General features: G+C 63.2%; 1 protein-coding gene and 1 pseudogene across 4 annotated transcripts; one reads left to right on the top strand and one right to left on the bottom strand.

The window, feature by feature from the left end:
• The first annotated feature begins 190 nt into the window (after window positions 1-190).
• ALDH16A1 (aldehyde dehydrogenase 16 family member A1) lies at window positions 191-19908 on the top strand. Of its 4 annotated transcripts, XM_050927681.1 has the most exons (17): window positions 237-399; window positions 2003-2105; window positions 2508-2634; window positions 2888-3066; window positions 3463-3540; window positions 4016-4200; window positions 4510-4662; window positions 4973-5170; window positions 5376-5474; window positions 6793-6929; window positions 8998-9103; window positions 9183-9343; window positions 11719-11886; window positions 15574-15778; window positions 16140-16325; window positions 19061-19186; window positions 19667-19908. In XM_050927681.1, the coding sequence occupies exons 1-17, from the start codon at window positions 307-309 to the stop codon at window positions 19838-19840; spliced, it is 2478 nt and encodes an 825-aa protein (XP_050783638.1). In that variant the 5' UTR covers window positions 237-306; the 3' UTR covers window positions 19841-19908. The 4 variants fall into 4 exon arrangements, with proteins under 4 accessions (XP_050783640.1, XP_050783638.1, XP_050783639.1 ...); XM_050927682.1 differs by lacking the exon at window positions 16140-16325; XM_050927684.1 differs by lacking the exons at window positions 237-399; window positions 2888-3066 and having other exon boundaries at window positions 2009-2105.
• A 322-nt stretch (window positions 19909-20230) lies between these two features.
• LOC127036665 (galactoside alpha-(1,2)-fucosyltransferase 2-like) lies at window positions 20231-23976 on the bottom strand (annotated as a pseudogene).

Below are 23976 nucleotides of genomic sequence, written 5' to 3'. Positions count from 1 at the left end.
ACTTCCCCTCTTCTGCCACATTTCCTGTCACGGGGTGGAGGAGGCGGGACTTGCGGCGATTCACTTACCGGTTCTTTGTCAATTTCAGGAGGCTCTTTCCGGCTTTTGGACGCCACACTTCCGGCTGCGGTCCGCCACACTTCCGGTCTCTCCACAGGGCGGTTTTACCTTCTTCCGGCGGAAGTGACAGAGTTAGGTCATGGCCCATCCCCGAAACCCTAGTCTCTATGGTGCTCCGGAGGCCGGAAGTGGAGCCGGGTCCCTCCCGCGGTGGGCTGTCTGGGGGCAGAGTCCTGCGGGGAGTCAATGGCTGGAGCTGCCGTGGGGCGCCCGTCTGTGTGGGGCATCTTCAGCTCCATGGAGTATGGGCCTGCCCCAGAGGGGGCGGGGCCTGCCCAGGTAAGCCCCTCCCCGCCCCCCACATTGGGAGCCCGGACTCCTGGGTTCTCTCCCCAGTTCTGGGAGGGGGGCTGGGAGCCAGGACTCCTGGGTTCTCTGGAGGGGGGCTAGGAGGCAGGACTCCTGGGTTCTCTCCCCAGTTCTGCAAGGGGAGAGCGGGCTAGTGGTTAGAGCAGGGTGGGATGGGAGCCCGGACTCCTGGGTTCTCTCCCCAGTTCTGGGAGGGGAGGGGAGGGGTGGCTGGGGTGTGTGTGGCGGGGGGTGTCTGTCTTTCTGGGATCCAGGACTCCTGGGTTTTCTCTCCAGCTCTGCCCCAGGCTGCGTTAAAGTGGTTAAGTCCCACCAGCTCTGTGTGCCTCAGTTTCCCCGCAGGCGCTGACAGCCCTGCTGGCTCCTAGGAGGCTGTGGGGATTCAGCCGTTAGGGCCTGGCTGGCAGGCTGGCCCTCGGCCAACGTAGATTTGCTAAGACAGTGAGATTCCACTTCCCCTTCCCTACCCCCACCCGCGGCCCTGACCTTGCTGTAGCTGAGGCAGCACCCAGAGCGGGGCGGGTGGGGGAGTGATGCCTGCATTGTGCTGAGAGCCTGGGCCTGTCCCGTGCCACCTGGGTTTTTCCACTGCAGCCCCAGCTCTTGTCCTGCTGCGCTGACACTGCCCCCAGACTCAGGAGTTCTTCCCTTGTGGGGCAGGGCTGGGGGGAGGGGGTTGTTGACAGTACAAGAATAGAACCCAGGTGTCCTGGTACCTGGTCACCTCCTCCTAGATCCCACTCCCCTCCCAAGATTAGTAATAGAACCCAGGAGTCCTGGCTCCCAGCCACCTGCTCTAACTACTATACCCCACTCCCCTCTTAGAGCCAGGGAGAGAACCCAGGTGTCCTGGCTCCCAGCCCCCCTGCTCTAACCACTAGACACTACTCCCCTCTCAGAGCCAGGGAGAGAACTCAGGAGTCCTGCCTCCCAGCCCCCCTGCTCTAACCACTAGACCCTCCCCTCCCCTCCCCTCCCAGAGCCGGGGAGAGAACCCAGGAGTCCTGGCTGCCTAATTTCCCATCCTCAAAACACACCCCTACATGTTAAAACACATCACAGTGGTTTGCCAGGAGCTGGGATCCAATGATTGACAGCCAGGACTCCTGCCTTCTCTCCCTGGCTCTGGGAGGGGAGGGGGGTCTAGTGGTTAGAACAGGGAGGACAGGACTTCTCCCTAGCTCTGACCCTCTATGGCTGTGTGGCAAATCCATTCCCCCTCTCCGTATCTCAGTTTCCCCATCTGTTTAATCAAACAGTGGGTAGCGTTTCATTTCAGCTCGCAGGGGTGCGTCTGTTATGCTGGACTAAGAATCAGAACACAGGGATCCTGCTGGGAACACCCCCTGTCCCTGCCACAGCGGTATCCTTCCCCTCCTGCGCGTGAATGGGCATTCTGCAGAGAATCCCCTTTTTGCATTATAGGGCTTAGGACCCGCAGTGACCACGTTCTGCTTCCAGCCACTAGAGGGCAGCGTGGGGCCGGTCGCCCCCTGGTGGGTATGCGGTGTATTGCCGAGGGCCTGACTGTCCATTCCAGGGGGTGTATCTCTCCTGCTTCCCCCCACCCCAGGCCTGGCTGGAGACTCACGGTCGAAGCTTCGGGCACTTCGTGGACGGCAAATGGTTGAAGCCGGAAGGCAGAGAAACCACCAGCAGCACCAATCCAGCCACCGGTATGAGCCCAGGCCGCAGCAGCTCACCGCGTCTGACCCGGAAGGGTTAAACTGGATCTTGAGAGGGGGCAGGAAATGGGACGGGGGGGCTACTCCCGATAGAGGGCGCCAGCTCCCATCAGGCCCCAGGGCGGGGGACTGACTGGCTCGAGGGGACAGGAAATTGGACACGGGGCCTTTAGGGGGCACCGACTCCCGTCCCAAGTGGTGAGTCCATGTGTGAACCGAGTTGTTTGGGTCTCAGCTCGGTTCTGAGCAGTGGGGGGGGGGGGCTATGGGGCTGGGGGGAAGCAGGGAGATCTCTCCATGGGGTGGCGATCGGGGGTGTGTGTGTGATCTCTCCGTGGGGAGGGGGAAGTTGGGGGGCTGTGAGTCAGTGGGGATCTTTCTCCCTGGCCCTAGGGGAGCTGCTGGCCACCACCCTCCAGGGGGAGCCAGAGGATGTCGAAGCAGCTGTCCGAGCTGCCACGAAAGCCTTCGAAGGCTGGAGTCGCCTGCCGTGCCACGCCCGAGCCCGACACCTGCACAAGTGAGTGCCGGCCGCGAGGGTGCCGGGAGGGCGGAGAGGGGGCGTTGATTGGGGCGGGGGGAGAAATGCACCCGGTTTGGACATGTGGTTCTGTCGCCACCTAGTGACGGCAGCCTGCCATTGCGCCCGCGAAGCTGTCGCGGCGCCCCCTGCTGCCTGGCGCGCTCGGCTCGCGATGTCGCCTTCCGCTGGCCGCAGCCTGCGTTGCGGGGACGCAGGCCCCGGCCTGACCCCGTCCCCCTCCCTTCTCCAGCATGGCCCGGACCATCCAAAAGCACCAGCGCCTGCTGGCGCTCCTGGAGAGCCTGGATACCGGCAAGCCCGTCGGGGAGGCCCGGGACCGGGACCTGCCCCTGGTCGTGCGACATTTCTACCACCACACTGGCTGGGCCCAGCTCATGGGCGCCAAGATGGGGGGCTGGAAGCCCCTGGGTGAGTAAGGGACCGCGGTGGGGTTCCCTTGCCCCCTGCTGGAGCCATGCACCTGTTTATGTGGGGGAAACTGAGGCACGATGTGGGAACAGGGATTTAGGAGTGTGCAGCAGAGCTCAGCACAGAACCCAGGGGTCAGGGCTCCCTCCTGTAACTGCTTGACCTCCCTTCTGCTCCCAGAGCCGGGGAGAGAACCCAGGAGGCCTGGCTCCCAGCACCCCCCTGCTTTAACCACTAGATCCTACTCCCCTCTCACAGCCAGGAAGGAACCCAGGAGTCCTGGCTCCCAGCACCCCCGCCCTAACCACTAGCCCCTACTCCCCACCCAGGGCTGGGGAGAGAACCCAGGAGTCCTGGCTCCCCACTCAGACCTCTCTCTCTCTATCTCCCCCCCAGGGGTGGTTGCTGCTGTGATTACCTGGAATTCCCCATTGCTGCTGCTGGCCTGGAAAATCTGCCCAGCTCTAGCCATGGGTAGGTGTGTGTGTGTAGGGGGGGGAGTCGCCCCACTCTGTGCCCCCCATGTGTGCTCCCTTGGGATCCCCTCGCGGGGGTGAGTCCAACCCTCCCGCTCAGGGTTCACCCCCCACCTCCACATTTCTATCCTCCTCTCCGTGTCCTCTTGGGGGGTGTCATGTGGTTCTGAGTCCCCTCAGCTTCTGTGTGTCTCCCCCCTGAGCTTCTGCACAGCCCCCTTCTAAGGGGAAGGGGTCGCCCAGCTGGGATCCCCCCTGTGATTGTCTCTGTCTGGGGGTCCCCCTGCTGGAGCCCCCTGCGCCTGCCCCGCGTGGTCCCCTCTGAGGCCTCCTCTTTCCTTTTTGGGGGGTCCCCCTGCCTTGATCCCCCTGTGCCCCCCATGTCTGGTTTCCCTCTGAGGCCCCCTCTGTGGGGTTCCCCCTGCCCTGAGTTCCTTGCGCCTCCCTCTTGACCCCCATCTACCCCCCCCCAGGGAACACAGTGGTTCTCCTCCCGCCTCCCTGCGCCCGGCTCTCTGCCCTGCTGCTGGCCGAGCTGGGGGTCCAGGCCGGGCTGCCCCCAGGGGTGCTGAATGTGCTGACGGGGGAGGGGGCGCTGGCCAAAGGGCTGGCTGCCCACCCCGGGGTGGACGCTGTGGCCGTGGCTGGCTCCGTGGAGGTACGTGCTTCCAGGGGGGGGCTGTCCCCCTGCCCCCCATGTGCCAGAGGGCTTGTCTGTTGAGGGGCTGGTTTCTTGGGGGGGAGCTGCCATGGTCTAGGCTGGAGGGATGGGAGGGGGCTCTGGAGAGCTGAGAGTGGGGAGGGGCCCTGAAGGGAGGGGGCCGCTGTGACATGGAGGGGGCTGGACCCCGGGGGTAGCTGGACTAGGGTGGGGGGCTGGGGACCTAGGCCATGGGGGAGGGGTTTGGGCTGGTGGAGTTGGGGGCTGCCCTGGCCCCATTCCCAGCCTCCCCTCCCCTCCCCGCAGGTGGGGCGCTCGCTGCGCCGCGCCACGGCTGGCAGGGGCCCCCGGCTCTCGCTGCAGCTGGGGGGTGACACCCTGGTCCTCGTCTTTGACTCGGCCGACCTGGATGGAGCCGCCGTGGGGCTGAGCGACACCGTGAGCTGCCAGCGGGGCCTGGTGAGCAGGGAGTGCGGCCTCCCCCGAGGGGGCGCCAGCTGGCATGGGGGTGGGGAATGGGGCCCGGGGCCTGTCCCCTCTATGATGCACCGGCTCCCATCCGGCCCCAGGGCAGGGACTGGCTGGCTCAGGGGGGTGGGGAATAGGGCCTGTCCCCTCTATGGGGCGCCGGCTCCCATCCGGCCCCAGGGAGGGGACTGGGGCTCAGGGGGGCAGGGAACAGGCCCCCACTGGCTTGTGACTCTTCGTTGCCGTGAGGGCCTGTGCCCTGCAGGGGGCGCCGGTGTGTCGTTAACCCCTTTCCCCCCAGGCTCCCGGCGCCGGGGCGCTGGTGCTGGTGCAGGAGGCCGTGGCTGGGGCGCTGCTGCAGCGGCTGAGGACGCGGCTGGGGAAGCTGCGTGTGGGGGACCCGCTGGACAAGGCCATGGACGGGGGGGCCCTGGCGGATGAAGCCCAGCGGGGCACCACAGAGACCTACGTGGAGGAGGCTCGGGCAGAAGGGGCTGAGGTGAGGGGCTGGGTCTAGTGGGTGGGGGGGTGGGGTGGAGGATGGGAGCCCGGACTCCTGGGTTCTCTCCCCGGCTCTGGGAGGGGACTGGGGTCTAGTGATTACAGCAGGGGGGTGGGAGCCCGGACTCCTGGGTTCTCTCCCCGGCTCCGGGACGGGAGTGTCTGTTTCTGGGGCTCATGGGCTGCTGTCTCCCCACTCGCAGATCTTCCAGGCATGGGCAGCGCTCCCGGCCCGAGGGCCCTTCTACCCCCCGACCCTGATCACTGGAGTGGCCAGCACCTCGCGCTGCGTCCGGGAGCAGGTAGGGGGCGCCCTCCCCCCGCCTGGGGGCCAACCCCGGCTCCCTCCGCCTATGGGCTGGGCCATGCTTGGGGAAGTGGTGACCTCTGGTGGTTATGGTCAGAATTGCAGTTCTCTGCTTTTCCTCTGATTTCCCCCCAGCGCCCCCTGCTGGCCCCCACCCCGCTCCCTGTAGGCCACCGCCCCCTGCAGCCCAGCACCCCCTGCTGAGCCTCCTGCCCCGCTCCCTGCAGGCCAGCGCCCCCTGCTTGCCCCCCGCCCCGCAGCCCAGCACCCCCTTCTGGCCCCCACCCCGCTCCCTGAAGGCCAGTCCCCCCTGCTGGCACCCCGCCCCGCAGCCCAGCACCCTCTGCAGCCCAGCATGCCCTGCTGATCCCCGCCCCGCTCCCTGCAGGCCAGCGCCCCCTGCTGTGCCCTGCGCCCTGCAGGCCAGCTCCCCCTGCTGGCCCCCACCCTGCTACCTGCAGGCCAGCACCCCCTGCTGGCCCCCTGCCCCGCAGCCCAGCACCCCCTGCAGCCCAGCACTCCCTGCTGAGCCTCCTGCCCCACTCCCTGCAGGCTAGCACCCCCTGCTGGCCCCCTGCCCCCCAGGCCAGCGCCCCCTGCAGCCCAGCATCCCCTGCTGAGCCTCCTGCCCTGCTTCCCTTGCCCCGCTCCCTGCAGCCCAGCACCTCCTGCTGTTCCCTGCTCCCTGCAGCCCAGCGCCCCCTGCCGGTCCTTGCTCCGCTCCCCGCAGCCCCGCGTCCCCTGCTGTCCCCCACCCCGCAGCCTAGCGCCCCCTGCATCCCAGCGCCCCCTGCTGGTCCTCGCTCTGCTCCCCGCAGCCCAGCGCCCCCTGCCGGTCCTCGCTCCGCTCCCCGCAGCCCCGAGTCCCCTGCTGTCCCCCACCCCGCAGCCTAGCGACCCCTGCAGCCCAGTGCCCCCTGCTGGTCCTCGCTCTGCTCCCCGCAGCCCAGCGCCCCTTGCTGTCCCCCGCCCCGCAGCCCAGCGCCCCCTGCTGGCCCCCTGCCCCGCAGCCCAGCGCCCCCTGCAGCCCAGCACTCCCTGCTGAGCCTCCTGCCCCGCTCCCCGCAGCCCAGCACCCCCTGCTGGTCCTCGCTCCGCTCCCTTCAGCCCAGCGCCCCCTGCTGTCCCTGCTTCCAGTGCCCCCTGCTGTCTCCCACCTCGCTCCTCGCAGCCCAGCACCTCCTGCTGGCCCCCCACCCCAGCGTCCCCTGCAGCCCAGCACCCCCTGCTGAGCCCCTTGCCCCGCTCCCCTTGCCCCGCCCCCTGCAGCCCAGCGCTCCCTTCCTCCCAAGACTTCTTGTCCTCTGCTGCAGATCCTTGGGCCGGTGCTGGTGGTACTACCCTTCCGGACCGCCAAGGAGGCCGTGGCACTGGGGAACAACCGCCCCTCCGGGCTGGCAGCCAGCGTATGGACCGAGAACCTGCCCCTGGCCATGGAGGTGGCGCAAAGGTTAGTTCTGAGCCCACAGTCCAGCTCCAGGATCCGGCTCCCCCTGCCCCACCCTATGAATCCACTCCCAGAGCCGCAGGGATCCAGTTCAGGTTTCCACCCACCTGCCAAGGAAACTCCCATCCCAGGGCCTGTCCATCCACCCCACTTCATTACGCTCGAATCTCCGGAGCCACAGCGCCCCCAGTTTCGCTACGTCCCTTCCGTTCGCCCCTCGCCCGGATGCTCGGCGCCGGGCGGTCCCCGTAATGAAACCGAAGTGAAGTTTATTGGCCGCAGCAGAAGACGAAGATTCACGGAGAAGCCAGCGCGCGGCTGGGGAAGGGACAGGAGACGCCAGCAGGCGGCGTGGCAGGATCCGCTTTGTATGTCGGTATCGTTTAGACGCACAACGTCCGTGGTGGGTTGATTTTGAATTCACTCTCCCGGGCAGACTTACGGGGTTGAAACGGGTTTGGGGGGTTTCTCTTTGGCCAGATTGACGCGTTCCCAGTCGCGGTGGGGGGGGCAGTCGCCGGCTGATCGGTATTTAACCCCCCGCCGTCGCTGAGATCCAAAGAGTTTGCGTCTGAGCCTGTGAGGCAGCCCGGGTGACAGTCTGCAGCGGAAGCAGGCTCCCCCTGCGGGGGTTTTCACACGTGGCCTGGCCCTGCGCTTCGACTGCTCTGGGTGGAAATGTATTTTCCGTGGCTTGGGGCGTGCGGTCGGCATTTGCAGATGAAAAATCCCTCTTCCCCCCCTCCCGCCTGCGCTTTCCTCCCGGCTCAGGAGCGATTTCGCCCCCAAGGGTCGGTCCGGGCGGCACCCGGCCAGCCGGGAGGAAAGAGATCCTTGGCCGGCCGGCCAGAGGAGTGTTCCCTGGGGCAGATCCGTTCGAGAACGAGCCAGTCGGGATTTCAGAATTGCCCCTGACAGAGAATCCCCCGGGAGCCTAGGGAAATTGTGCCTGGGATTAATCACGGTCTGAATGTGTCGCTCCCCGACTCCCAGCTGCTGGCCCCGGTTCTCCTTGGCTGACAAGCCCATTGGTTGGTTTCTGAGCTTCCATTCGCCCTGGTCGGGCCCCGGCGTTTTCTCGGTCTCCCAGGACGAGCAATGAATTTGGCGCATTCTGCCAGGCCTCCTGCGGTGGGATCGGGGGGCGGATCTCACAGGGGAAACGCACCCATTTGTCACTGTGGCCAGGCTGGGGGCCCTGGGCTCTGACACCCTGTCACAGAGTCACAGGTCGTGCCCACTTGTGGCCCCGTGCGGTCCATGGGGGGTGCCCCCTTCAGTGCGACAGCCCTTCTCGGGGGGCCACCCTCTCTCGGGGTCAGGCCCCTCCACCTCCTGGATCCGCACCTCTCTGAGCCTTAACACGTCTGTCTCTGCCGTGGGCCCCTCAGGGAGTCCCCTCGCTCCGAACCCACAGGCCTCCTCGCCCCTGAAAGGGCCGGTGCCCCCCCACCCCCCGCCCTGTTCTCTAGCCCGGAGCGACTCAGCCAGCGTAACACAAGAGGGTTTATTGAGGGTTGAACCCAGCACAGGAAACTCTCCAGCCTCAGGCCTGGCCTCCCTCAGCCCAGCACGTCCCAGTCCCCCTGCAGCCAGGTGGGCTCTGCCTGCTCCCCCTCTCCAGCCCTGAGCCCCCCTGCTTCCCAGCTGGGCCTCTGATACCCCCGGCCCCAAGCCCCCTCTGTCCATTGTCTTCTCTCCAGGGAAACAGGGTCTCCTGGGCTCCTCTCCCCTCCCATCCTCTGGCCGGACCCAGCTGGTCAAGTCACCGGGGTCCTGTCCCTGCAGCCCATTGTCCTCCCCCCGGCCAGAACTGGCTGTGACTCCTGAGCTGGGTCTCTGGGTCACCAGGGCACCAGTTGCTGGGGTCTCCATTCTCCAGGCCATCGGCCGGGGTCCTGAGTTCCCTCTCCGGTCCTCTGTACCCACAAACTCCCTCTCCCCTCCCCTCGTTAAACCCGTAACACTGAGTCCCACCCCCTCGGCATGGAACCCACTGGAGAACACAGAAAACCCAAGAAACCCCCCCACTTGGTCACACACATACCCCCGATCTCGCTCTCTGTCGCAGCCTGCAGATTGGCACTGTCTGGATCAACGGGCAGAACCTGTTTGACGCGGCTGCGGGCGTCGGGGGAACCAAGGAGAGCGGGAACGGCCGGGATGGAGGCAAGGAGGTGTGTGGGGCCGGGCCGGGAAAGGGAGCATATCTGGCTGGGGGGCCCGTGGGGCTGATTTGTCCCTTCCCTCTCCCAGGGTCTGTACGAGTACGTCAGACCGAGCTGGCAGAGCCGGGCCCGGCCCAGCCCCGCGGAACTGGACTACAAAACTTTTGCTGCGTCCTCTGGAGCTGACCCGCCCCCCATTCTCGGGCGCAGCGGGGTCGCCCGCCCCGAACTGGAGGAAAACATGCCAAGGTACTAACAACTCCTCGTCCCCCAGAGCTGCCACCCCTCACCCAGCGCTGGGACGCGGCCCCTCTGGGGTGGAGCGTGGGGGTGGGGTACGCAGGGACCCCTCGCCTGGTGCTGGGACGCGGCCCCTCTGGGGTGCGGCGTGGGGGCTGGGTATCCGGGGACCCCTCAGCTGGTGCTGAGATGCGGCTGGCTCTGGGTAGCAGGGATCCCTCACCTGGCACTGGGATGCAGCCCCTCTGGGGTGGAGCATGGGGAGCTCGTTATATGGGGACCCCTCGCCTGGCGCTGAGATGCGGCCCCTCTGGAGTGGAGCGCGGGGGGCTCATTATATTGGGACCCCTCGCCTGGCGCTGGGATGCGGCCCCTCTGGGATGGAGCAGGGGGTTGGGTATCCAGAGACCCCTCGCCCAGTGCTGGGGTGGGACCCCTCTAGGGTGGAGTGCAGGGGGCTGGGTATACGGGAGCCTACATTTTTCCATCCACGTGCAGAATGAATTTTGTTGTGTGAAGCACCAATAGGGAGGTGACATGCGGCTGGGCGCCGTCACCTCCGTACTTTTGGGCACTCCTTATCCCCCCGAGAGCTCCCAGCATCCTACAACTCGCCCCTAGCTGGGTCTCAGGGAAGCTCTGTCTTCAGGTGACATCTGCTGCACCTATCAGTTCATTCCTCCAGCCTCCCTCCACAAGGATGAAATGCTGCCACCTCTGGGGAGGGAAAGCAGCAGCCGGCTAGCACAGAGAGCCCGGTGCAGTCCTTTGGAAAGAGACGGGGAATTTTGGATAGGAAGAATCTTTTCCTCTTATGCCAAATCCTAGCGCTATTTAATATTCAACCGGGGCTTCATCTGTCAAAGTCTCTGAAGGTAAAATATAATACAGCCACATTAGAAACCCAAGAAAACGTTTCTTTCTAAATCCAGATACTAAGGGTCAAAATAATTGTAAAAAACTCAGCTTCCCTCCTCTTATATTAACAAGACAAAGCACTTTAAAGGCCCCGTCGATTATTCATGTTTTCCGCTGGCTTAGCTTGGGCGATTAGTCAGATGCACCTTTGGAGTCTGCTGCCTACACACGATGTTCCACTGTCTCGCTTATTACAGTGAAACTCGGAAGTCGGTGCGTTTACACCACACTTTCCGAACACGTGGGCTCGGGCAAACTTTCACCGGCCGTGGCGTTTTTCTCACGCTCCTTTCCATGAGAAATACTCTGCAGGGCGAGGGCCCTAGATAAACCCCGTGTCCTGCTGCCTCGTGGGAATGTTCTTAATGTTTTCTCTGTATACTGGGCTGGTGCCTCGGTTTCCCCTATGCAGTTCTTAGGATCCAGGGGGTAGGATAAGGGGGTGTGGTTGTTGCAGAGCCCTAGGCAGGTGTGATGGTGTCTGCACAGAGAATGGCCGACGCCCTGTCTCCTGGGCCTCTCCCCTGCAAGGTGCCAACTGAAGGCGTTGGAGAACAGAGAGATCAGGTGGCCTCCTGGCCCCGAAAGAGACAAAGGCCAGAGGAGGTGGCTGGAGAGTTTCAGTTTGGAGCTGGCTGGGGAGATGGGGAGAGGCCCAGAACCGGGGTCTGGGCTCCCCACCCCACAAGAGGGACCTGACTGAGGGTTCCTGTTCTTTGTTACCCACGAGCTGTTTTGGGCTGTTCCTGTCGGCTAATAAATCTGTGTCACTGGCTGGCAGAGAGTCACGGTGAATCCCAGGAAGTGGGGGGTGCGGGGCCCTGACTCCCCCCATGCTTGGTGACGCTGCCCGTGAAAAGCTTTGCAAACACGGCGAGGGGGAGTTTAAATCCACCACAGGGGATGGTTGTCGTTGGAAATGAGACACAGACGTTTCCGTTTTGGTCATTTCCATTTCAAACACAAATCGAAAAGCCAACGCTCTTTAGCGCTTTGCGTTAAGAAATCTCAAAGGGTTTTACAGCATTATTCCCATCTGGGAAATGGGGAAACTGAGGCACAGTGTGGAGTGAGGTGACTTCCCCAGGCCACACAGGAACTCAGTGGCAGAGCTGGGGAAAGACCGAAACTCTCTTCGTTCCCCAGGCTCGAGGTGTCTCTCCCCCACTGTAGCTCAAGTTCCCCCGAAGCCCCATCACTATCCCCCCATCTCACCCCACTGCTCCCGCCCACCCGATGCACCCTCCACACTCACCCGTGTGCGGACCTGCACCTTAGAGGGAACACAGACATGGACCCCTCATCCGGTGCTGAGATGCGGCCCCTCTGGGGTGGAGCGCAGGGGCTGGGCAGCCAGGGATCCTCAGCCCAGCGATAGGACGCAGCCCCTCTGGGGTGGGGCGTGGGGGCTTTCCAATGAGCATGAGGGTTCAGAGCTCACCTCGCCCCCCTTTGTATCTCTGCAGGGTGGACAGGACCTACAAGCTGTACTATGGAGGTGCTCAGAAGCGACCCGAGGGAATGGCCTCGCTCCCCATCCTCGACCCCGCCGGCAACGTGCTGGCGTACGTGGCGGACGGCAGCGCCAAGGATATCCGCAACGCTGTGGAGGCTGCTCACAAGGCCGCGCCGGGGTGAGATGGGGAGCAGCTCAGGATGGCTGGGTTCTCTCCCTGGCTCTGGGAGGGGAGTGGGGTCTAGTGGTGAGAGCAGGGTGGGGCTGAGAGCCAGGACTCCTGGGTTCTCTCCCTGGCTCTGGGAGGGGAGTGGGGACTAGTGGTGAGGGCTGGGCAATTGGGAACTGGGACTCCTGGGTTCTATCCCCGGCTTTTCCCCTGAACTCACGGTTTGCCCTTCGTGCCTCAGTTTCCCCATGTACAGACCGAGGTCGCTGCTCGCCGTATGAGGCCTGGCTGCAGTTTGGGGCCCTCTCTGAGTTCCCAGGCCAGGTGGTGCCAGCCTGGAGCAAAGTGTCACCCACTTTCTGGCCCGCTGCCAGGTGCAGATAAACAATCCCTCCTCCGCCTGTTCCTTGGCCTCGCCTCTCTTATCTCTCCCCCAGCAGCGCAGGCGGCCAGAGTCCCAGAGAGCTCCTGGCTTATTGCAGCTGAACCCGCCCGGCGTCTCGCGCTGCTGGGAATGGTTTACTCCTCGGGGAGCCCTGCCAGGTGGCAGGGAGCCAGGGGAGGGCAGGGGAGAGGGGTGTCCTGTAGAGCCGAGATCTGATCAAACTGGGGGAGAACAATTTTTGCCTAAATTTTCCAGGGAAAATGACAATTTTCTTGTTTGGGGCAAAGTTGAAGAAGTTGGGACGGTTTTGGCCCCAAAACTGGAAGGTCTTGGCCCTCACCCAGAAAGGGACAATTTAGATCCAGAACTGCCACTGCTCGGCCTTGTGGGAGCCCCTGGCTGTGGGGCATCATGGGAGTGGTAGTTCAGAGAGGGCCTGTTCCCATTTTTCTCTATAGGCCAGAATACATTTCCCATGATACACCACAATCTCCCCCTCTTGGACAGAGGAGGCAGTTGCATCATGGGAGCCCAAACTCACGGTGCATCATGGTCCTATTTTTCTGTCTAGGGTGGGCTTTGTGGCTGAACTACATCTTCCATGATGCTCCTGGGGAGTCTCCTCCATTCTTGGTGAATGGAGGAGACTCAGAGGTGTCCCATGTCTGCAGTAGTGCATCATGGGAGTTGTAGTTCATATGCTCTATGTTCCTCTAGGGGTTCCTTGGCTGGACTGCATCTCTCCATCATGCGCCTCAGTTTCCCTCCCTTTCTGAGATGCTGCCGTGCTTCATGGGAGTTGTCGTTCAGACATGCTCCTCCATTGGCTGTGCATCATCTCCCATGATGCACCACAGCTCGCCCTGGGCTGGGAGCGGATTGCATAATGGGAACCCCTGGCTGTGGTTAGGGTCACCAACTTTCTATTGGCACAAAACCAAACACCCTGAGGCCCCTTCCCAGAGGCTCTGCCCCCTGCCTCGCCTCTTCCCAGAGGCAACACCCCCACTCACTCCATTCCCCCTCCCTTAGTGGCTCGCTTTCCCGCACCCTCACTCACTTTCACTGGGTTGGGGTGCGGGAGGGGGTGAGGGCTCTAAATGGGGGTGTGGGCTCTGGAGTGAGGCCAGAAATCATAGACTCATAGAAGATCAGGGTTGGAAGGGACCTCGGGAGGTCATCTAGTCCAACCCCCTGCTCAAAGCAGGACCAATCCCCAACTCAATCATCCCAGCCAGGGCTTTGTCAAGCTGACTTTGAAACACCTCAAAGGAAGGAGATTCTACCACGTCCGTAGGGAACCCATTCCAGTGCTTCACCACCCTCCTAGCGAAATAGTGTTTCCTCTTATCCAACCTTGACCTCCCCCACTGCACCTTGAGACCATCACTCCTTGTTCTGTCATCTGCCCCCACTGAGAACAGCCGAGCTCCATCCTCTCTGGACTCCCTTCAGGTAGCTGAAGGCTGCTATCAAATCCCCCCCTCACTCTTCTCTTCTGCAGACTAAATAATCCCAGTTCCCTCAGCCTCTCCTCATAAGTCATGTGCTCCAGCCCCTGATCATTTTTGTTGCCCTCCACTGGACTCTTTCCAATTTTTCCACATCCTTTGTAGTGTGGGGCCCAAAACTGGACACAGTATCCAGAAGAGGCCTCACCAGTGTCGAATAGAGGGGAATGATCACATCCCTCGATCTGTTGGCAATGCCCCGACTTATACAGCCCAAAATGCCATTAGCCTTCTTGGCAACAAGGGCAACCTGCTGACTCATATCCAGCTTCTCGTCCACTGTAACCACCAGGTCCTTTTCCGCAGAAATGAGCGGTTCAGGGTGCAGGAGGGGGATCTGGGCTGGGGCAGGGAGTTGGGGTGCAGGAGGGGGTGAGGGCTCCAGCTGGGGGTGCGGGCTCTGGGAAGGGGCTGGGGATGAGGGGTGAGGGGTGCAGGAGGGGGCTCCACGCTGGGGGGTGGGGCTGAGGGATTTGGAATGTGGGAGGGGGCTGTGGGTTGAGGCAAGGGGTTGGGCTGCAGGAGGGGGCTCTGGGCTGGGGCAGGGGTTTGGATGCGGGATGGGGTGAGGGCTCTGGGGTGGAGCTGGGGATGAGGGGTGCAGGAGGGGGCTCTGGGCTGGGATAAGGGGTTGAGGGCTCTGGGCTGTGGGTGCAGACTCTGGAGTGCAGGAGGCTCCAGGTTTAGCGGGGGCTCGGGGTTGGGGTGCAGAAGGAGGTATGGGCTCTGGGCTGGGGCCAGCAATGAGGGGTTTGGGCTGCAGGAGAGCGCTCTGGGTTTGGAGGGGCGCAGAGCTGGGGGTTGGAGCTCGTGGTTGGGGCGCAGGCTTCCCTCGGGCAGCTCCTGTTCAGTGGCTCTCAGCACCCCACCCAGCTCCCCTTGGCCGGTGCTCAGGGCGCAGGCAGCGCACAGAGCCCCATGGCCCCCCCCGCCCAGGAGCCGGACCTGCTGGCCGCTTGCAGGGCGCAGCGCGGTGCCAGGACAGGTAGGGACTCGCCTGCCTTAGCCCTGCGGCGCCGCTGACGGGAGCCACCAGGGACCCTTCTTGACCAGACAGCCACGGTGCATCATGGGAGTTGTAGTTGAGGCACCTCCTGCTCCAATCTGTTCTCCAGGGCGGGCAGGTTCCTGGACTACCCCGCCCCCCCTAGCAGGGAGCCGCGCCCCCAAAAACCCCCACCCACTCTGACCTGCGGGGAGTTCCTTTCCTAGCCCTGCTTTGCAGCAGCCCCCCAGTGCACAGGGTCGTGCCCAGCGCTGTTGAGTGACAGCCCCCGAAATTCGGGAGGGCCTCGGATGGGGGCGTTCGGGATCCGCCCTCGGGTCTGGGGGGGAAAAGCGGGTCCAGGAGGAGGGTGCAGGGCTGGGTGCGGCAGCCAGGTCCAGAGAGGAGCCCAGAGGCACTTACATTTTATGGCTTTATTGCCTGGGGGTTGATTGGCGTAATCTGATCGGGGCTGGGGAGCAGCTCCCAGGCTGGGCCTCATCCACCAATCAGATCCAGAGGGGCGCTGGGGTGGGGGCTGATCCCTTGAGGGAGGGGAAAAGCACTGTTAGTATGGGAATCAACTCTGCAGGCTACTGGGTTAGAGTGGGGGGGCTGGGAGTCAGGACTCCTTGGTTTTATTCCAGCTATGGGAGGGGAGTGATGTCTAGTGGTTAGAGCAGGGGGGCTAGGAGCCAGGACTCCTAGGTTCTCTCCCCAGCACTGGGAGGGCACCGGGGTCTAGTGGTTAGAGCAGGGGGGGGCTGGAGCCAGGACTCCTGGGTTCTATCCCGGCTCCGTGTCTCTCTCGGCAGGTGGGGGAAGCGGGCGGCCCACGCCCGGGCACAGGTGCTGTACTACGTGGCGGAGAACCTGGAGCTGCGGCGGGAGGAGGTGGCGTCCTGGCTGGGGGCGCTAACAGGGGTCCCCCCCGAGGAGGCACAGCGGGAGGTGGACCTGGGCCTGGAGCGTCTCTTCCACTGGGCGGCCTTATGCGATAAATCCGGGGGCGCAGTGCAGGTGGGCCCCAGAGCGCCCCCTACAGATACAGGGCAGCCCGAGATGCAGGCGGGGAATGCCGGGGGTGGGGGTGGGCTGGCTTCGGAAGTGTGGGGGGGGGGCTCGGAGAGATGAAGGACGGAGGGGCGGGAACAGTGGGAAGGGGTTGGGGGGGGTCTAAGGTTGGGAGTGGACCCAGGAGGGGGCGGGACATGTGGGGTGGGAATGGGGTGGGGGCAGGTGAGGGAGTCTGGGAGAGGAGCTCTGCCCACAGGCTGAACAGAGCAGCAGGTGCCTGGGGGTGGGGTTTACTTTGTCGCTAGGGCTGGAAGTGGGGAGGGGGTCCCCCGGAATCATCCCTCTGGCTCTGCCCCTCCCCCAGGAAACCCCCCTGCATGGCACCACACTGCAGCTCCGCCAGCCCCTGGGCGTCGTGGGGGTCGCCTGCCCGGACGAGCGCCCTCTGCTCAGCTTCCTCAGCCTGCTGGCCCCCGCTGTGGCCCGGGGAAATGCCGTGGTGATGGTCCCGAGCCCACGCTACCCGCTGCCCGCCCTGGACCTCTGCCAGGTACCCCCCCCGGGAGTCTGCTAGCCCCTTCCCCGTGCCTCAGTTTCCCCATGCCAAAAAGGAAGTCAACACCCCACCGTAGGGAGGACATGGCTATTGAGAGATGGAATAGTAGCTGCTGGGAGCGTATCGGCCACTGGACTCTGAGACCCTCTGCCTGGGGAGTGAATCCAGGAGGTCTGGCTCCCAGTCCCCTGCTCTAACCACTAGCCCCCACTCCCCCTCCCAGAGCCAAGGAGAGAACCCAGGAGTCCTGGCTTCCAGCCCCCCTGCTCTAACCACTGGACCCCACTCCCCTCCCAGAGCCAAGGAGAGAACCCAGGAGTCCTGGCTCCCAGCCCCCTGCTCTAACCACTAGCCCTCACTCCCCTCCCAGTGCCGAGAGCAGTAACCATATCTCTGTTGGCGCTGGCTCCTGTACCACACCCTCTGCGCTTCCCCGGCTGGGGGCGACTCCACATGCCAATTCGGGCTTACGCTGCTTGAAACGGACCCATCCTCCCCATCTGAGATCGGGGTCCCCACTGGGCCGGGTGCTGCACAGACCCCTCCCCTCACCCAATCTCTAGGCGTTACCCTGACACCTATGCAGAGCCCTGCGCGGCTACGTTGGGACCCACGTCCGATCCGCAAACACGGCCCGTGGCTGTCCACCGATTTGCCAGGCTCCACACATGTCCCGTGTCTCAGTACTAGAACGGATCGACCCTGAGAAAGCCACGCTCGGGGCTGACTGCAAGAAACAGGGTAGCTACCCCCCCATACCTGGTGGTTTACAACCAGGAACACGCGTTTCTGGAGGCCCCCAGCTGGTTCACAAGAAGCCAAAACACAATCCCCCGTTGGGCATCTCCAGCCCGATTCACCGTCCGCACTGCGGGTTTTTAGAGTGAGAAGTTACTAAAAACCCAATTCCCCATTTGCGAGGATTTACTGATCCCAAAGGATCTGCCGCCCACCCAGTCCACATCAGCCCCCTTACCCCTGCTCCCCCCCTCCCTCGAGTCACGGCCACGGCTCTGGGGAGGCGCGGATATGGATAAGGGGGGCCCACCCTCTAAAGCAGGGGTAGGCAAGCTATGGCATGTGTGCCGAAGGCGGCACCCAAACTGATTTTAGTGGCACTCACGCTGCCTGGGTCCTGGCCCGGGGGGTGCTCTGCATTTTAATTTAATTTTAAATGAAGCTTCTGATTTACTTTCCATCCAACAATAGTTTAGTTCTATATCATAGACTTACAGAAAGACACCTTCTAAAAACGTTAACATTTATTACCCGCACGCAAAAACTTAAATCAGAGTGAATAAACGAAGACTCGGCACAGCACTGCTGAAAGGCTGCCGACCCCTGCTGTAAAGTTTGGGGGCCGGCGCAAGCCCGTCGTTCATTAGAACCGGGCTCGTTAAGCGAAGACAACGTCGGTCAGAGTAGTCTCACATCTTTGATCTTATGGCTGAGGACAGTCCCATGCGCAATCTGGAAGCCATTAAGCCATGAAAGGGACTTCGCACCCACCGGCTGACTTGGTGGCGTTGGTAAACGTCTCCCGGGATCTCGGTAACCATAGACATGCTCGGCGTCGGTACTGCGATTCTTCGCAATACGGGGAAACCGGTTCGCAGTTGTTCACCGGCCGCACCGCAGAGTTAGGGCCCTACCAACTTCCCGACTCGTTTTGGTCCGTTTCACGGTCGTCGGATTTTTCGCAGTGTCTGTTTCACGGTTTCAGATATTTCCATCTGAAATCTCACGGTGGTGTCACCGGCTGCGGGCGGGGGGGGACCCAAAAAAAGGTGGGGTGTCCACAAGGCTATTTTGGGGGGGTCGCCGTATTGCCCCCCTTACTTCTGCCCTGCTGCCTTCAGAGCTGGGTATCTGGCCAGCCGCCGTGAGAGGTTCCCGCGGGTGGGTCTGACCCGGCTCTGGGAACCGTCCGTGCAGGGGGGAAGAAAATCCTGCCCCTCTGCAGCCCGGCTGGGGCTAGCTGCTGGAGCCCGGAGCATATTAGGAGCTCCCCAGCCAGCAGCCACCTCTCATGAAATCTGGTCTCCCCTACACCAGCCAGATGCCCCGTGGGGGGGTGAGAGTTCATGATCCAGGATGTGTTTTTCACGGCTGTGATTTTGGTAAAGCCCCAGCGTAGAGCCGGTTGTTAGTCACCCTGCACGGAGCAGCTTTAACGCTTCCACGCCCACTGGGCAGTGCTGCAAAGTGACGGGGAAACTGAGGCACGCACGCGGGGTCCTACGAATACGGCAGCAGCGTCCCACGCACAAAGCCCAGCTCCCGGCCGACGTGGCCTCAGGGGGCAGTGGAAGTGGAGCGTTTCTGTTCGCTTCGTCGTTAAGGAGCCCGTTAATTACCTGCCCGAGTCGCTTGTTTCTGCTGCTAAGAGCTGGGAACAATTAACACTGGCCCACGGGGACCCTGCTGGCCCGGCCCAGGCCACTCGTTCCCTTCGGTGGCTGCATTCGACCACGCAAACGTTCCTCACCTCGGCCCATGACGTCCGCCAGGGCTTTGTCTCCAACCACCTCTGGTTCTCCGTCCCTGACCTGTGCACCAGCTCCCTGTGACAGGAGAGAACCCAGGAATCCTGGCTCCCAACTCCCCCCCTGCTTTAAGCACTAGATCCCACTCTCATCCCCGCATTGGTTAGAACCCAGGAGTCCTGGCTCCCCGCCCCCACTGGTTCCAGCTGCTAATAGGGCCCATCTGCTTCCTCCCTCACTCAGATCTTCGACACCTCGGACGTCCCCGGGGGGGTGGTGAATATTGTGACGGGGAATCGGGACCATCTGAGCCGGACGCTGGCCCAGCACCAGGATGTTCAGGCCATGTGGTACTTTGGGTCTCCGGAGGTGAGAGCAGTTCTGCCCCCACCACGTGTCCCCCTGAGCCAGCCAGTCCCCGCCCTGGGGCCCAACAGGAGCTGGCACCCCCTGGAGGGGACAGGCCCCATACCCCATTCCCCACCCCCCTGAGCCAGCCAGTCCCCGCCCTGGGGCCCAACAGGAGCTGGCACCCCCTGGAGGGGACAGGCCCCATACCCCATTCCCCACCCCCCTGAGCCAGCCAGTCCCCGCCCTGGGGCCCAACGGGAGCTGGCACCCCCTGGAGGGGACAGGCCCCATACCCCATTCCCCACCCCCCTGAGCCAGCCAGTCCCTGCCCTGGGGCTGAGTGGAAGCCAGTGCCCCCTAGAGGGGACAGGCCTCGCGCCCCATTCCCTGCCCCCTGAGTCAGCCAGTCCCTGCCCTGGGGCCAGATCAGGGCCAGCGCCCCCCAGAGGGGAAAGGCCCCACCTCCTGCTTCCTCTTTTAACCCTTTCTCTTCCACAGGGCTCCCAATTTGTGGAATGGGCCTCGGCCGGTAACCTGAAGCGGACCTGGGTGAGTCACGGGGTCCCGCGGCGGTGGGAGGACCCGGCCCAGGGGGCAGGCGAGGAGTTTCTGTACCAGGCCACCCAGTGTAAGAACATCTGGATCCCCATGGGGGAGATCTTTGCCAACTGAAGCCAGGGGTCCCCACCCCGAACCATGCAGCCCAAGGGCTAGAATAAAAAGGCTTTGGTACTGTTTAACCCTGGTCCGTCTCCTGTTGCGGCATGAGCATCGCTGCCTGAGAGAGGAAACTGAGGCACGGGGGAGAGACAGAATCCTGGAGTCTTGGCTCCCAGCCCTCCTGGTCTAAGTGCTACACCCCATTCCCCTCCCAGAGCTTAAGGTGCTGGAACTCAGGACTCCTAGGTTTTCTCCCCAGCTCGGGGAAAGGAGTGGGGTCTAGTGGGTGAGGGTGTAAATCACTCCCCGCCCAGGGAAGGGCTGGGCCTGATGCCACAGCGCTGAGTGCCCTGGGCAGGGCGCAGAAACCCTGGGCGGAAGGATCAGCCCCAAGGGTTGGGATACGGTAGTTATAAACCTCAGATTTTATTGTCTCTTGTTAATGATCATGGTTTGCCAACCCACCTCCGTGTTACAGGCTTGGCACACAGCCAGTCCTCGGGCATCTGCCCAGATCCTCTTCCCCACTCCTCTCCCAGAGCAGGGAGAGAACCCAGAAGTCCTGGCTCCCAGCCCCCCTGCTCTAACCACTAGACCCGACTCCCCTCCCAGAGCAGGGAGAGAACCCTGGAGTCTTGGCTGCCAGCCCCCCCATCTCTAACCACAAGACCCCACTCCCCTCCCCAAGCTGGGGAGCGAACCTAGGAGTCCTGGCTCCCAGCCGCCCCTGCTCTAACCACTAGACCCCACTCCCCTCCCAGAGCAGGGAGAGAACCCGGAAGTCCTGGCTCCCAGCCCCCCTGTTCTAACCCACTGGAGCAAAGTGGGCTACAGGCCAGACCAGAGGTGGCCAACGTGAGCCTGAGGAGGAGCCAGAACTGACCACTGTACATTGCCGCAGAGCCACAGTTATACATCAGCAGCCCCCGTCAGCTCCTCCCCACCCCCAGCTCCTTGGCCGACCGCCTAAGTCCTGGCAGGTGGATCCCGTTGGCAGCCTGTGGCCACTGGCTGAGCTCCTTTAGCCAGATGTCCCACGCTGCAGGGGGGAGAGATCGGCATCGATCCCGATCCACTCGGGCAGGAAGGCGGCCTCAGGCTTGAAGATCTTGAGGAAGGGAGAGTCAGGGAGGGTGTAGTTGGCCAAGTAGACGGTCTCCCCCCCAGCCAGGTAACCAGCCCAAATGCCGAAGGTCCCGATGGTCATGATTGTGTGGTTGCAATGGGCCAAGAGAGCAAAGTCCCTCCCTGGCGACGACTCCTTCCCGTCCCCTGAGAAATACACGTCCCCCCGCGAGGTGTCGATGTTCTCCCGGCACCACTCCATCCCATTGCTGGTCACCACAAAGACCGGCTCCTGGTACTTGGCCCGGAAATAGCCCATGGCCTTCTCCAGGTAGGCCTTGTCCGCCACAACCCCCTTCCATTTCTTGGGCATCACCCAGACGTAGTCCCCCCTCCGGACGTGCACGCCCACGTAGGTCACATTCCGGCGCTGCCCACGCAGCCCGGCCAGGTACCGGTTGGCCTCCTCCTTGACGTGGTCGTGGAAGGAGAATTCCTGGAGGATCTCCTGCCGGAGGTGGTGGTAGAAGGTCCAGGAGCAGGGGTAGCCAGTCAGCTGGACGTATTTCCCCTTGATGTGCCTGTACTCCTCTGACATCCAGTCATGGAGCTCATAGTGCCTCCATAGGATAGTCCAAGCCCCGAATCTGGAGAGCACAGGCAGGGTGATGCGGAAGAGCGGCGCCAGCTGCTGGTGCATCTCCGGGAGGATGTAGGCCTGATGCCTGTTCATCTTAGCCAGGGCATAGAGGGTGGCGTATTCCCCCATCTGGTTCCCCAAGCGCCCGGCGGAGTTCACGGTCCACATGCCCTGCTCTGTGGCATTCAGAGTGGGGAACCGGGTGCTTAGGTGGATGAGGAAGGAGAAGGTCATGATGGCCAGCAGGCCGAGGGTCAGCTTGAGGAGCGGCCGGAAGGGGACCCAGGAGTCCGGGGCAGTCATGGCTCCCAGTGGTCATGAGGGAAGGAGGTCCCAGCCTGGGGGAGGGGAACAGGGGTGGGAGGAAAGGGGGGGATGCATTGGGGGGTGGTTAGAGGAGAAGGGGGAAGGGCTCTTTCTGGCCCAGTTACCTCTGTTCCCAAAAGGCCTCTGGCTGCCAGCAGCCCCCCGCCCCCATGCTACCCCCCCTGCCCCAGCCCAGACGAGGGGGCAGGTGACCCCAGCTCCAGGAGGACACGTGTTGTCGGGGGGAACAGACCCACTGCTTGACCCCGGATCGGCCCCTTCAGCCACAGTCCAACCCAGGAGCAGGCGAGAACAATCAGAGCAACAGTGTCTCCACCCTCCCCCTGCCAGCTCTGCTGGTGCCCCTCAGGCCTGATCCGCAGCCCCCCCTGCTGAGAGAGAACCCAGGAGTCCTAGTTCCCAGCCCCCCCCGCTCTAACCACTGGACCCCACTCCCCTCCCAGAGCTGGGGAGAGAACCCAGGAGTCCTGGTGAGCCGTGGTGGATTAAGGGGGGGTCACTAGGGCAGGAGGAGGCTGCCATGGGTAACAGAGAGCACTGACTGTGAGGGGAGGGTGCCCCTCCCTGGGCCCCACTCCCTGCAGCCCAGTGCCCCCTGTGGCTGGGGGGCTGGGCGGGGTGGGAATCCTCTGGTTACCTAGAATTGCTGAGTTCTACCCGCTGGCCCCTGCCCAGAACCTGAGCAGTCGGGGGTGGGGGTCACAGCCGGCACCCACGGGGCATTAGGCGGGAGGGCACAGAGGGATGTGGGGTTGGAGGAATGGAAGGGTGGGGGGAAGGGATGCAGGGAGGGTGGAGATGGAGCGGGAGGGGAGGGTACTCGGAGGGGGAAATGGAGGCAGAAGAGATGGAAGGAAGTAGCCCCTGGCAGAGGAGTGTGGGGCAGGGTGGGAGGTTTCCGAGCCAAGGGGCAGGACAGGAGGGAAGCCGGGCGGGACCAGGCCAGGGAGTCTGGGGTCTGGAGTCTGGGGTCAGGACAACCCCTGCCCTCTCCCTGGGCCTGTGGCTGAGGTCCCAGCCCTGGGTCCGTGGGCCCAGCTGCACCAGGCCTCTCTCCAGCCCCAGACAGACGGTTTGGGGCAGTCGAGCCAGGCCAGCGTCAGCACCCCACGCCCCGGTCCCACTGCACTCAGAGCAGCGGGGGCTGGGAGCCAGGACTCCTGGGTTCTTGTCCCGGTTCTGGCAATGGGGTGACTCCCCTTCACACCCGCCAGCTGCTGGGCTCCAGCCCTCCTCCCCCAGCTCTCGGGGCCCCGTCCCCATCTCTGTTCCCTGGGTCAGGTCGCCCGCTGCCGTGCGAGCGAGCTACTCTGCAGGGGTGACATCCTGCCACAGCTTCCTGAGCCAGCGCCCGGGCGGGAGCTAGATGTGAGGAAGTGTCACCACTGGTAGGGGGGGATGTTACTCACCCCCATTCGCCGGGGGGGTTTCTTGATGCTTTTCGCAGCCCGGTCAGTGCAGACAGGGGGTGTCCCGCATCCCAGGAGGGTCCGGGCACCTCCAGGCCCCCCGACATTCAGACTCTGAGCCGCACACGTGGGGACGCCCGGCTGACTCATTTCCAGGGTTCCTCCACCGGCTCCGGCGCGCCGGCTGCAGCCATTGGCCTCTCTCGGGCAAGTGGAGCTGGGACATGTCATGATCTCTGGGCTCGCACTGCTTCATGGCCAGGGTTCGGGCCCCTGGTCCTGCCCCGGGCCCAGAGTGCCAGACTTGCTAACACAGCTGGCAGGGAGCTCGGCTGAGGGAGCTGGGCTGCGGGGTGCCTGGCAGGGGGTGCTGGGCTTCGGGGAGCAATGCAGGGGCTCAGAAGGGGGCACAATGTAGAACTGATAAATGAAATTGTTTTTAATTGTTCACTTTATTAATGTAACTTCTGTTCACCATTCACTACACTTGCCTACACTGTACCTTCTGTTCACTGTTTGCCATATTGGAATTCAAACCCCATTTTAAAACGCTCACTCCATTTTGTAAAAGCCTCCTCCAACCTTCATTTGTGCAAACCCTGCGGTAATCTTATTAGTTAGTTTAGATGTGTGACTGAGGTATGGATGGATGACGGAATCAACCTCCAGCCCCAGCCTGTCCTGATGAGATAAAGGTCAAACCTCAC

The sequence above is a fragment of the Gopherus flavomarginatus genome, chromosome 18 (genome assembly GCF_025201925.1).
Source record: "Gopherus flavomarginatus isolate rGopFla2 chromosome 18, rGopFla2.mat.asm, whole genome shotgun sequence".
Classification (NCBI taxonomy): domain Eukaryota; kingdom Metazoa; phylum Chordata; order Testudines; family Testudinidae; genus Gopherus; species Gopherus flavomarginatus.
Note: the sequence above shows the minus strand (reverse complement) of the source record. Positions and strands in the feature narration are given on the sequence as shown.

Excerpts from the sequence above, each read along its gene's own strand:
- ALDH16A1 (XM_050927681.1), top strand. The coding sequence starts at position 307 with ATGGCTGGAGCTGCCGTGGGGCGCCCGTCTGTGTGGGGCATCTTCAGC. Across the intron at positions 9,104-9,182 it reads GCCGGGATGGAGGCAAGGAG|GGTCTGTACGAGTACGTCAG; the intron begins GTGTGTGGGGCC and ends TCCCTCTCCCAG. Across the intron at positions 15,779-16,139 it reads AATCCGGGGGCGCAGTGCAG|GAAACCCCCCTGCATGGCAC; the intron begins GTGGGCCCCAGA and ends CCCCTCCCCCAG.